General features: G+C 42.2%; 1 protein-coding gene across 4 annotated transcripts in view; it reads left to right on the top strand.

Moving 5' to 3' along the window:
* Positions 1-14337, top strand: part of LOC138739597 (regucalcin-like) — a 39654-nt gene that overhangs the window by 15745 nt on the left and 9572 nt on the right. For all 4 annotated transcript variants that reach the window (XM_069891949.1, XM_069891950.1, XM_069891946.1 and 1 more), the window contains exons 2-5: positions 5555-5720; positions 6669-6851; positions 9011-9226; positions 13743-13874. In XM_069891949.1, coding sequence (XP_069748050.1) covers positions 5558-5720; positions 6669-6851; positions 9011-9226; positions 13743-13874 — 694 coding nt within the window. In that variant the 5' untranslated portion in view covers positions 5555-5557. The remainder of the gene's footprint in view (positions 1-5554; positions 5721-6668; positions 6852-9010; positions 9227-13742; positions 13875-14337) is intronic.

Below are 14337 nucleotides of genomic sequence, written 5' to 3' on the forward strand. Positions count from 1 at the left end.
ATCCAAATAAATCAATGTGACCAATTAAGCTACTATGAGGGAGGGAACCAGAGGGCGTGAGGAAACCCACATAGACACAGGGAGAACATACAAGCTCCTTATAGTGCTGGATTCGAACTGGAGTCATTGGCACTCTAATAGCACTTGCCTAGCCATGATGCCCTGGATTTCAGAAGGTGATGTAGTGTCAGAAGACCTGTGCCGCCTCAGACAAGAAATGAAATTGAAGCCTCATCTGCCATCTATGATGTGTCTAGATTGAGAACATAAACCAACGAAGGCTGCCTGCGCGGTGAATAAATTTATATGTACATCATGGTCACAGGTCTTTCAAGTCCATGTCCCCAAAAATGCACCAATTAATCTACAACTCCTGTATGTTTTGAAGGGTGCGAGGAAACTGGAGTGCCCAGAGGAAACCTATGCATCCACAAGGAGAATGTACAAACTCCTTACAGACAGCACCAGATTTGAACACAGGTTACTTACCACTGCTCTAACCTGTATCTACCCTTTATGGTCCTTTCTTCCGATTCTGTCTCTTGCTGCTTCCAATAGCCCAATGACCAGATGATCTCATTATTTGCTTTTTCCCCTGGTCTTCAATCAGAAATATTCTGTTTGTTCTATTCATAACCCCCACCCCCCCCCCCCAACCCTCTCTGCAACTTGAGACTAACATGTTTTCTCTCTCACTCAGTTCTGGGTCTTTGATCTGGAATATTAACTAGTTCTCTTTTCACGAATACTGTCCAATCTGTTGAGTATCTCCAGCATTGTCTGATTTTATTTCAGATTTCTTGCATCTGCTGGAATCTTTTGGTTTGTGTCGTGCCCTTAATGTAGTGGAAAATGCCCCAGAGTGGTTCAGGGGAGTATTATGAAACCCATGGCGGCACAGTTAACATGGTGGTTAGCAGATTTCAGATTTATTGTCAGAGTATAGTACATACATTACATCACATACAACCCTGAGGTTCTTTTCCCGTGGGGATGCAAGAATTGGTAGCACAAAAATAAAACTGCACAGCATAAACATGTAAACAAAGAACTGTAATCAAATAATAAATGCAAACAAACTCACTGTGCAACATTGAGAGAATAAAAAAATCAATAAAGTGGCCAACTAGGAGTCCTTAAATGAGTCTCTGATTGAGGTTGTTGTTGAGGAGTCTGATGGTGAAGGGAATCAGCTGTTCCAGAACCTGATGGTGCGAATCTTGCAACACCTATACCTCTCTCTTGATGGCAGCAGTGAGAACAGTGGGTGATGGGTGGTGAGGGTCTTTGGTGTTGCTGCTGCTCTCTGTATGTAGCGCATCAAATGATTCAAAGACTTGTTAACTCAAACCAAGGCTTTTATTAACAAAAGACTGGAGCGTAGTACATCGAGGTCGACCAGTCCAGACTGACCTGGGTCTGGTTAGGAGCATCCCTTTATGACCTGCCAGTAGGCGTGGCTACGGCTCTCAGCCAATCACTACTACTATATGTAAATATATACAAAATATACAAATATATACATTGGTGATAGTATCGATATTATCACATTGTAGATATTATCAATTATGTAGAGCTTTTCGCCTCTGATGTTGTGGACTGTGTCCACTATCTTCTGGAGGGTTTTAAGCTCATGGCTATTGGTGTCCCCATACCAGACCATGATGCTACTGGTCAGCACACCACACCTCTGTTGGAAGTTGTCAGGCTTTCTGGTGACTTACCAAACCTTTGCAAACTCCTGAGGAAGTAGATGTGTTTTCTTCACGATGTTATTAGTGTGTTGGGTCCAGGAAAGATCCTCCGAAATAGTGAGTCCCAAGAACCTAAATTTGCTCACCCTCTCTAGCTCTCATTTTACCCCCAATGATCACTGGATTGTATACCTCTGGCTTTCCTTTCCTGAAGTCAACAATCAGCTCCTTAGTTTTGGTGACATTGAGTGCAAGGTTGTTGTTGGTGCACCATTCAGCCAAGTATTCAATCTCCATCCTATACGCTGACTCATCTCCTTCCTTTATACAACCCACTACCGTGGTATTATTGGCAAATTTGTAGATGGTTATTGTCGTACCAGTGTCTTCGGGCGTAGAAGACATCAATGTTATTATAGCACCAGCCTCCTGGGTTAGAATCTGCCGCTGTCTTTAAAGAGTCTGTACCTTCTCTACATGACCGCATGCATTTCCTCTCACATTCCAAAGATGTTAATTGGTCAACTAGGCGTATTTAGGTGACGCAGGCTCATGAGCCGGAAGGGCTTGTTTCTGAACTGCATCTCTGAATTACAAGCCAAAAAAATTGGCTTCGAGTTACAATAGAAGATGATGGGTTTTAAGAGCAAAGCACAAAGTGCAGGAGGAAGTCAGCAGGTCAGGCAGCATCTGTGGAAAGACAAGTCAACGTTTCAGGTCAAAAACCCTTCATCAGGAATAGCAAGAGCTGGGCTGATGTTCGAAAAGAAATGGGGGAGGGAGGAGGGGGATTGGCTGGCAGGTGATTATTTTCGAAGACTCAGGTTCTTTGATGTATATTGTAATGAGGGCCCTGTGATGAATTGTGGGGGTAATTGGGGTGGGGGAGGGTGGGGGTGGGGGGGATGGATACCTGAAGAATGAAGTGATTGCATTCAGGGTATCCTTCAGGGTGAGTGGACATACAGTAAAATCCACATAATCCAGAATTCAAGCAATCAGTAAAACAATTGTGGCAAATAAATAGATAATAAATACGAAAATCTAAAATTGGTGTCCTCACTTGGCAGTCAATTCGCCAATCTGCAGTCTCAAGCAACCGGCAAATTCACTTATCTGCCATCCACCAATCCCCATAGGAGCTGGATACTGGGAGTTTTATTGTACTTTGAAAAGCTGCAGAGCTGGAGGAGATTTCAGGGGTAAGGAGGCACAAGACCACAGAAAGATTTGAGCTGAGAATTTGAAATTTGAACTGTAATTCTGGGAGCCATGAATGAACAAAACTTAGGGGGAGGTTCGGTAGCATAAATTTGGATGATCTCAAATTTATGGAGAGTAGAAGCTGGGTGAATCAATGTCTATCTCAACATCTACATACATTGGATTTCAATGTTTACTCATCTAAATAAAACAATATGTAAACAAGTGCTCACACTTTTCCCAAAAATATATGGTACAGCTAAGCACACAGATAAGTTAAAGTTCATAACCAAAGCAGAATTATCAACTTTAAGTGCTTGTGATATCCTATGCAGTAATCTTGAGTATGTACATGATAATTTAGGGGAATTAAAACATTTTTTAATGATAGCAAAAGATGGACACAGATATTTTAAGTTGCCCGAATTTCCTGCATTGTTTTCTGCAGAAATAAAACTATTTGATGTAAGCTTTTAGGGCTCAAATTCTCAGTCCATGCTGAATCCCTCATCATCCCTGTCATTGAGAGACAAGTCTTGGCACCATTATGTGGTCAACATTATCCACTTGATGTGATCGCTTTGGCATATATTTGGATATAAAGGATTTCAATGCTACAACATGCTTTTCAAGTTGTTACAACTATGGAAGTATTTTTGAAGTGAAGTCACTTTTTAGGAGGCGCAATGCTAAATTTATGCGCAACAAGCTCCCAAAATCAGGACGATGATGTTGACTGGATAGTCTGTTCTGGATATGTGGATTGGGAGATAAATACAGTAAATCCCTGTTATCCAGAATTCAAGCAATGGCAAAAAAATAATTGCAGAAAATAAATGGGTATAAAATATGGAAGTTTAAAATTTTCACCCCTCACCATTAGTTCTCCATTCACACAAAGGAAAATTCACTTGTTGTAATGGAAGATTCTAACTGTTTTTTTTAACTTTTCAGCTCTTGCTCCTGCAAGGCTGAGAACCTGCTTGTGTTTTAGAATCAGCAGACATAAGCTAAATTCCACCGAAGGGCCAGAGATGCTGTTATCTGACAAAAGGACATCTGTGTACCAAGAACATTTAATCTTCCTGCTTGTTTTGGTCACAGACTGTCAGAGGCCTAGCCTTGATGCAAAATAAACCATTGTATTCAAAGTGATAAGCTGAAAATTATGTTATTCGTTAGAAACCTAGCATTGCTAGCTTGCTCGCTTATCTTTTTTGCTGTGCTGGGAATAGATGCTTGGGTAAGCAGTTTTTGGGTAATATAAGCTATGGTCCCGCTGCTGAAGTTAGAGAGAGACTCTCCGAGAGGTGGCAACATCTCTCAGCAAGAAGAAGAACTTCTAGAGTCCAGCCAACGTCCCGGTCAGGGGAGGTGGAGAAGCTGCTACTGGCGCCCTGACAACCTACTACAAGTGTGCAGTCGTTGCCTCGCTTCGGCAGTTGGGACCAGTCCAAGCAATGATAAGTATAGTTGGGAAGGGCTTGCATATTGTAGTGTGCAATCAGCTTTTGAATTTATAATGAACATTTGCATAAACTGAACTGCTCTCGGTGTGTGCGTCTATTTTCTTTCGGTAGCTCAAACACTGTGACCAATCTAAAACGAACAAAGTGAGAGGTACAAGTTTACCCAAGACACTTGTCCAGCATCGGAAAATCCCTGTAGGTGCTGATTCCATGCATTTTACTATATTGATCAGACACTGATAAGTTAAGGCTCCATGCCTTTTCTCAACATGGATTTCTTTCATTCTCCTCAGAGGACACACAAGCACCAGAGCAGAACGGTCTTTGGACTGAGCAATACATAAAAGTGCTGGAGAAACACAACAGGGAATGCAGCATTTATAAGAAGTAGAGGGTAACCAACGTTTTGGGCCTGGGTGCTTCATCAAGGGAACTATCTCACCACCATTGCAGTGTCTGCTTCCTGAAAAAAAATTGGGGAGTATGATACACAACTTTAAGCTGAACACAAAGATAATTTCAAATTTGCTGTATCATGTAGGAAGTTGGAGAAACATTAAATTAACTTTTATTGAATGTAACATGTTTGATAGCATAATGATGCTGACACATTGTGTAAGTTCAACTGACCTTAAAAAGGTTCTGCTGCTGAGTTTTGTTTGTACTCAGCATCTGATGCCTCTCATGTCAGTGTCCAACAATAGTCGGCCAGCATTGATGGATTAGCTGATACTGCTTGCAATGGTTGCAATGTCCTGGTGAAACCTTTCACCATGTTCATCACCAAACCAAGATCAGCGGGGAAGAAGTCCAAGTACGAATGCAGAAAATGAATTTTCAAAGATAATCCATGGTTTTGTATGCTTGAAGTGGACTTAAAATATAACAGGAAATCACAAAACTGGGTTCTATCTAAAAAATGGTATGTGATAGTAAAATTTTAAGGTGATTTTCGTGATCAGCAAACCAAAATCCATAACACCCAAATGTGTTCAAGGAGCAAAATCTTCATTGTCATGTGTTAGCTGCCCAAATTTTTATGTTCGAGCCTCTGTAGTGGAACTGTAACCTTCAGACTTGGAGGCAAGAGTCCTTTAACTGAATCGATTTAGCTTCAGTGTGTGGTAAAAAGTTCAAGCCAACACATGTTTAGAGAGAGAATAAACAATGAGTAACTTTATCTTTCAGGTCATGGCATCTATTAAAATTGAATGTGTTGTGAAAGGGAAATACTCGGTGGCAGAAAGTCCTGTTTGGGAAGAGAGAGATGGCACTCTTCTCTATGTAGATGCCAGTGAACAGAACGTGTACAGGTGGAACCCTACCAATAACCAAGTGATGAAAGTCCATCTTGGTAAGAAAATTACATCCCGGTTTACCTCTGCGCTGAACAAGAGAAGCATGAAGAAGCTACCAGCTGTCACACTGCTTATCCAAACTAAACCAAGCAAAGTTCTTGTCTCAACCCATCATTTTGTGTGTAGGCTCCATAGCTCATGCTTCTTTGATGAAGGGTTCTGGACTGAAATGTTGACAATTAATTTTCTCCCACTGATGTTGCTTGGTCTACTGGGTAGCTCAAACAGATTGTATTTTGTTCCAGATTCCAGCATCTGTAGTTACTTGTGTGTCCCATTCTTTACATAACTTGTTCCAGCTTGTTCCTTCACACATGCACCAGATGCACATAATTGTCGATACAATGTAAAAGTCAACCCTCCTATTTCTGACCCAAAAATCTGATATTTTCCATATATTGATCCCCCCCCACCAAATATTTAGCCCCAGCCGCCCGCTCATTGAAGCACCCAACAGCCTGACCCCGGCCTCCCATCCACCCAAGCTCCCGACGACCTGAGCGACGTAGGTCTTTCTGCAGTCAAAGTAGTATGTGTGTAATGGTTGACCATCTAAACTGTACCCAAAAATTGGTCCACAAAATTAGATTTTACTTATATTAGCTTATATACAATGTGTTTGTGTGCTTTATATATATGTATACAAAACAGTAAAATCCTGGTATCTAGCACTCATGGGTATTGGATAAGTGAATTTTACAGTTGCTTGAGCTTGCATGCTGTGTGATTGGCAAACTAACACGGGGGGGGGGCACCAATTTTAAGTGTGTATTTACATATTTATTTTGCATGACTTTTTTCAAATGCATGAGGCTGCTGGCTGCTTGAATTCTGGATAATGGGATTTTACTGTATATAGATCTTTCATGTAGATATGGAATGTAACAGAAAGCTACTAGTTTAATAAAAAACATATCTTAAGAGCACCCTGTGGAATCTTTCAGATGCACCTGTTGGTTCTGTTGTTCCTCGAAACTCTGGGAATTATGTCCTGGCTATTGGAAAAAAGTTTGCCTTTTTGGACTGGGAGGAAAAGATGGTCACTGACATTACCGAGGTCGACAGTGATAAACCAAATGTCACATTCAATGATGGCAAGGCTGATCCAGCTGGGCGCTTTCTTGCAGGTTTGAGTTTCACACATATCTTGGTGTCACTGCCTTACTCTGCTCAGTTTATCAGCTACTCAAACGTTCGTGCATGTTTGCGTTAACTCTAGATGATTGTTTCAATTCTTCCCCTCATTTTCTACCTTCATAAAGTCGAACGCAAGTCAAAATCTGCTGATCATATCCTAACTTTCTGACACACCACCGATCTGTGTAGACTTCTTCAAACTGGCCATTCTTTACTGGCCTTAGTCCTCCCTCCTTTAGCAACCTTCCTCCAGCAAATCCCTTCCAAACCTCAGATAATTCACTCCATCTTGTTTTGCAGTTAAAGCTTCATCAGTGGTGGTTATATCCCATATTTTGGAACTCCCTTCCAAACCTCTGCCTTTCTATCCTCAAAAATGCTTCCTCAACCCTCCTTTAACCATTTTAGGTCACGCACCCAAAATCTCTGTCGGCCAATGTCAGCTTGGTTTACTTTCTTGAAGGCAATCTAGAAATGTTAAGCCATTCTTAGTGGTGTTTTTGTCCCAATTGTTGGTGATGCTGAATCTGCCGAAAGGTGACAAGTACGATTGAATCGTTCTACTTCTGATTCTGTGACCTTCAGTTCATTTCAATTTAAGGCAAAATACTGTAATTTCAATCCTGCAAATAGAAAAAAACAAAAAATGGTGGGTATGTTGAACAGATCAGGCAGGGAAAACAGAGTTTAATGTTTTCAGGTCAGTGATGAACTGGATAAATGAGAACAAGTGTTTCAAGTTGCAGAGAGTGGGGTGGAGTGGAGAGAATAGAGGGAGTGCCTTATAGAATGGAGACTAAGGTTGTCTACGTAACTCAGTAGATTTCCTTGCCTTCAAAGGGAAAGAAACAAATGAATCGTTAACCCCTGCTATAAATATTTGGAATTTTCTTCCTTAAATATTTCCACAGGAAAATACAGTTCATACAAATGAAGTAAATACTTGAAGAAAGGGCTTTGGTCCGAAATGTTGGTTACATATCTTTACCTCCTATGGGTGCCTGCTGAATTCCTCCAGTATTTATGTTTTAACGACAATCACAGCAGCTGGAGACTTGGGTGTTTCACCTCGTACAAATCTAGGCAATGTTTTTCAGTCATACATTGAAGACTCCACATGTATTCTGTCCTCTCTCACATAATAAGCAGAGATGAGGTTTGGTGAGATGGGATTACATTAGAGCTTTCCTCCAACGACCCGGTCTCCTTGTGTGATTGTCTTACACCTAGTATTCTCGGATCTTGGGCTGTCCATCACGGATATTTCTATCTGCTGGAGGACTGCCAGGATATGGGAGGGCCTGAGGGCTTCTTTCAGTGTACTTGTGCATTGTACGTGTGTGTATGACAATAAAATGACATCCACACCTGTGGCTGCTTCTTCTCTACTCAAATACATTCAGGATAGACAATAAATGTTGGTTTATCCCACAACAGCTCCTGTGACGATATTCCAAGCACAGGTTCAGTTCAGATAGCAATCAATATTCAGAGAAAGTGAAACTGGTTCTCTCTGCTGGGTGGAACAACCACAACTCTAAGCAAGCATGGCAGCAGTTTAATTAAAATAGGGGCCTAATTAGTGTGCTCACGATGATACAGAAAGACGCCTTTGGCCCATTAGGTCCATGCCAGCTTCCAACAGAGCTAAGCTGTCAGCTCCATTTCCCACTCCCACACATTGCCTTGCACCTTATTCTTTCTCACACACCCATCACCTCTGACTCTTTCGCCACTTCCCTATACGAAAGTATAATTTACAGGCGTTAATTAATATGCCAGCATGTCTTTAGAATGTGTGAGAGAACATATAGGGGAAACCGACATGGTCTTGGGAAGAATGTTTCATCTCTGGACAGACAGCTCCCAAGGTCAAGATTGAACTTGAGTCCCTGGAGGTATGAGAGAGCAGCACTAACCACAATGTTACTGTGGCAACCACGCCATGGGTTCAAGGAAAGAATGGGCCAAAATGCGCATGCACATTTAGATGGGGATGTATCCTTAGTAGGTGCAATGAATGTTTGTGACAGGAAGGTATTAATAGAGTCCAGCAAGATACAGAATGTCCTTCAGTCATGCGAACTCGAGATTTAAGCACTGGATTGTTCAGGCAATGTACTGGTTTAATCCATCCTTTTTTTTTCAGGGACAATGGCAATGGAGACTTCTTCCGGTGAATTTGAAATGCACCAGGGATCTCTTTATGCCCTGCAGACAGACCATTCTGTGGTCAAACATTTTAACCAGGTGGATGTTTCCAATGGGTTAGACTGGTCACCAGATCACAAGATCTTCTATTATATAGACAGCTTATCTTTTACTGTTGATGCATTTGACTATGACCTGCAGTCAGGAGAGATCTGTGAGTATTACACATTTATTCATTTGCATGCTTCATTGTTGTTTGTGCAGTGCGTGTAATGTACCAAGACATTATTTGTTGCCTGGAGTTCAGGGTGGAGTTGGGCTTCCCCATGGAGGGTTACTGGCCATTGCTCGGAACTTTGGTACCATCTGAGTTTCTCCAGCATTGTAGATGGATAGGGACTGAATGGAGGCAAATGATACAAGCCCAGAATGCTTCAACCATGGTGTCTACAGACCCTTGTGTTTTACTTCTGCTGCTTGTTGGTGACAGGTTATTCAGTGCATAGCAACTGCACTCACCTGCTTAAGATGTTAGTATTCCAACCTGCAGATAGATAAGCAATGATGAAGTTATCTGATACCTGACGAAGGGCTTAAGCCTGAAACTTCCCATGGATCCTGTGTGGCCTCCTGTGTTTCTCCAGCACATTGGTGTATTGCAAGTGATTACAGATCAGAAGGCAAGAGTAGCCAGTCTCCTTTGGCTAATAATGGTGATCAGAATGTAGTTACAGAGGATGGACGCAGTTCACCACACCTCAGTTCAGCCATTCAAAGTTCAGATTTGAATCGTACTGGATCGTACACCTCTGGCTTTCCCCTCCTGAAGTCGACGATCGGCTCCTTGGTTTTGGTGGCACTGAGTGCGAGGTTGTTGTCGGTGCACCATTCAGCCAAGTTTTCTATCTGCCTCTTGTAGGCTGACTTGTCACCCCCTTGTGTACAACCCACTATCGTGGTATCATCAGTAAATTTGTAGATGATGTTATTGTTGTACCGAGCCACACAGTCATGGATGTAAAGTGAATACAGTGGGGGGGGGGGGGGGGGGGGGGTTGGCTAAGAATGCAGCCTTGTTGTGCTCCAGCACTGATGGAGATTGTGGAGGAGATGCTCTTACCAATCCTCGCCGATTGTGGTCTGGAGGTGACCTATTCATTCTTCAAACACATCTTGTTCCATGCCAGGGAAGGGGCATCCCGAACCACTGGGCATAGATGAAAGGTGAGAGTGGAAAGATTTAAAAGGGGGCATCTTCTTCACACACAATTTTCTGAGTGCATAGAATGAGCAGTCAGAGGAAGCGCTGGAGGCAGGGACAATTGTAACGTTAAAGGCAGGGGTACATGAATAGGAAAGGTTGGGAGGTGTATGAGCTAAATGGAACAGGCTTGGTCAGCAATGGACAAGTTGGACTGAGGAGTCTGCTGCAGAACTTGGAGCATTGATTGCCTGTTGTGTGAAAAGCATAGTCTGATATCATAATGTCCTTATGAATTCTTGGTTGACTCTCATAGTGTGGGAAAATTTTCTAGGAGTACTATCTCATAGTCTTTACAAAAGAATCTGTCCTAGGACGTCTCCATTCCAGAGCCCAGATATCTCCAATCTATTATCCCCAAAACTGTAGATCCACTCTTCTCCTTAATTTCTCTGCCAGTTTGAAGATTTGGAATGGATGGAGAACTCCAAGCATGGTCGACCGAGTGCACTGGTCATTTGATCAAAGTTGCTGGTTGTGTGTGGTACTGATGATTTGTTGATGGTTGGATGGTGAAGGAGGTGGTTGGGCCTTTCGTGTTGGATGCAGACATTACCGCAGCGAATATTGTTGTGGATGTTACCTTCCACGTGGCAGTCCGAGCATTAATTCTGTGCAAGCTCTGTGATAGGAAAATGTATGCTATTTCAGTATCCAATGATCTGTCTGTGATGGAGGATTGAAATATCAACAAACCACTCTGCCCTGGCCTCATGAAAGAGGGGCAGTCATTGAAGGTGGTTGGGCTGAGTCATAGAGACATGTAACATGGTACAGGCCCTTCAGCCCAACTTGTCCATGCTGGTCGGGTTGGCATTCTGGGCTTGTATCATTTTCCTCCATTCCGTCCCTATCCATCTACACATTTCATATCTATGTATCTGACAAGATGGCTTTTGAACCTTGTAATTCTACCTACTTCTGTAGCCTCCTCTGGAAGCTCATTCCAGATTCAGACCACCTCTCTGAGTGAAAAAGTTGCCCCCACCCCCCACCCCCAGCCCCTCTTCAATCTCTCCTGACTCACCTCTGGTTCCAGAATTGTTTATCCTGGGAGAGAGACTGAACATTCACTTTATCCATCCATTCTTGATTGCATGTACACATAGAACTCAAACAGGAAAGGTGGCTGAACCACGGTGAATGGAGAAAATCAGGGTTAACATTAAAACCAGAGAAGGGGCCTATCACTTGGTCAGGCAAAGCAGAAAACCTGAAGAGTGGGAGTAATTTAGAATTCAGCAGAAGAAAACAAAGGATGAAAATAGAGTACGAAAGAAAACTTGCAGGGTGATAGATTCTATCAATAACCACAAAGTCGAGAGCAGGGAATGATGGGCTTTAATAAACACGAGACTCTGGCTGACCTGGATCCAGGTACAGGAATGCTGGAAGGGAGGAGGGAGGTCGACCTTTATGGCCAGGTCATAAAGGGTGGAGACATAAGAGATGAGTCACCAGTGGGTGGGTCAGCCTCATACATACAACAGTACAGGTAGATAATAATATACAAGGAGAAAATATATCACTACACAGGGAACACAGAAAGGAGTTTTAGGTTTGCGATGACGGAAAAGCCTTTACCTCAGCATTATGAATTTGTGGATATCCCTACCACAGAAATCATTTGAGGCCAATTTATTAGATATGGGTGGTGCAGTTAGCATAGTGCCGTGACCGGGGATCAAATCCTCTTATACTTTCTCCCCATGTCTGCGTGGGCCTTCCTTACTTTCTCCCCATGTCTGCATGGGCTTCCTCTGAGGGCTCCAGTTTCCTCCCACCCTTCAAAACGTACAAAGGGTTGTAGGTTAATTGGGGTATTTGAGTGGCATGGGTTCATGGGCTGGAAGGGCCTGTTATTATGCTGTATGTCCAAATTTTTAAAATATATATAGTCAAAAGGGAGCTGGATGTGGCCTAGTGGGATGAAGGGGAATAGAGAGAAAGTAGGAATAGGATACTGAAGTTGTATGAACAGCAATGGAGGAATGGCCTCCTGATTTTCAGTCTTTCTATGTTTTATTTACCTCTATACCAGTGATTCTCAACCTTATTTCCACTTGCATACCACCTTAAGTAACCCCTTACTAACCAGAGAGTGCGTATAACAAAGGATGCCTTGGGTGTTCTGTGGTTAGTGAGGGGTTACTTAAAATGATATGTGAGTGGAAAAAATAGGTCGAGAACCACTGCTCTAGACGTTGTACATCTAGAGCAGTAATTAACTTCTGAAAGCTTAATCCAACTCCTGGAAAACATTTCTTTTGATCCTGATTATCTTAAGATTTTATGGGTGCTTTTTAATATAAAATTGATTGAGACATTGCCCATGCCTGAATGCCTTGCTCGGGATGGTGATGGAGGCTGAAACATTAGGGGCATTTAAGAGACTCTTAGACAGGCACAGGGATGGAAGAAAAATAGAGGGCTCTAGGGTAGAAAGGGTTTAGTGTATTTTTCTTAGGAATATATGGGTCGGTACAACATTGAGGGCTGAAGGGCCTGTATTTTTACTGTGCACTTCCTGTTACATTTACAAAGCCACTAAATGTAATGAAAATCCCCGCAGGAGAATTCCCCACCTTTTTTCCTCCCTAATTTGCATTCTCTCTTCCCAGTATCTGTGCTCCTACCCCTTCCCCTTCCGCCCTCCTGCCTTTCTTCCTCTCCCCAGCCTTCTGTTTTTTTTATTCAGCCATCTACCTGTTTCTCCACATTACCAACAAAGGCATTTTTCTTCCAATGGATGCTACGTGAGCTGCTGAGATTCTCCGGCACTTTGAACGGCTCGTATATATCCTTCATGACTCAACCATTTATTTTTAAATTTAAATTTAGACATGCAGTATTGTAACAGGCCCTTCCAGCCCATGAGCCTGAGCTGCCAAAATTCCCCAGTTAACTTATAACCCCTGTGCCTTTGGAAGGGTGGGAGAAAATCACAGAGCCCAGAGGAAGCCCTCGCAGACATGGGGAGAACATAGAAACTCCTTGGAGACAGCACCAGATTCAAACCTGGGTCGCTGGCAGTGTAATAGCATAATCTATTTATTTATTTTAATATTTGTTTATACATACTGTACATATGTATAATTTTTCTGTCTGTATGCGTGTTATGTCTAAATGTCTGTTGGATCGAGGACCAGAGAACGCTGATTCGACGGGTTATACTTGTACAATCAGATAATAAATAAATTTGAACTTAAACTTTTGTATATTGCACTCGACCCCTGCATCTGAGGAGTTATTTTTTGTTTAACTGATGAAGAGTTCTGGACCTGAAATATGAACGGTTTCTCTTTCCACAGATGCTTCCTGACCCACTGAATGTTTCCAGCATTTTGTTTTTATTTCAGACTTCTAGCATCTAGTTTTATAAAACATTCTTCTTATATCCTAAGATAAAATCCACACCCAAAATGGTAACCATGTGTTTTTTAAAAAAAAATCTGTATCTTTTGAATAGCAAATCGAAGGGTGGTGTACAAGCTTGAACGAGATGAGTGTATTCCTGATGGACAGTGCATTGACCGTGAAGGGAAGCTCTGGGTTGCCTGTTATAATGGTGGGAGAGTCCTTCGTATTGACCCAGAAACAGGTGAGAAATTTCAGCAAAATTGTATATTTTTAATATTATTTTTTAATTAAAAAAATTTTAGATATACAACATGGTAACAGGCTTTTTCGGCTCACGAGCCCATGCTGCCCAAATTCACTAAATTGATCTACATCCCCTGTATGTTTTTGAGCACAAGAAATAGGAGCAGGAGTCAGCCATCTGGCCCTTCGAGCCTCCTCTGCCATTCAGTGAGATCATGGCTGATCTCCACAGACCCGTCTTTACCCCATAATTCCTTAATTCCCCTTCTATGTAAAAATCTATCCAACCTTGTCTTAAATATATTTACTGAGTTAGCCTCCACTGTTTCAATGGGAAGCAAATTCCTCTGGGAAAGCAGTTCCTCCTCATCTCTACCACCCTGAATCTTGAGGTTCCCTAGTTCTAGTCTCCCCCACCAATGGAAACAACTATCCTATCTCTGCCTTTCATAATTTTGTAC

Source organism: Narcine bancroftii, chromosome 7 (genome assembly GCF_036971445.1).
Source record: "Narcine bancroftii isolate sNarBan1 chromosome 7, sNarBan1.hap1, whole genome shotgun sequence".
NCBI lineage: Eukaryota > Metazoa > Chordata > Chondrichthyes > Torpediniformes > Narcinidae > Narcine > Narcine bancroftii.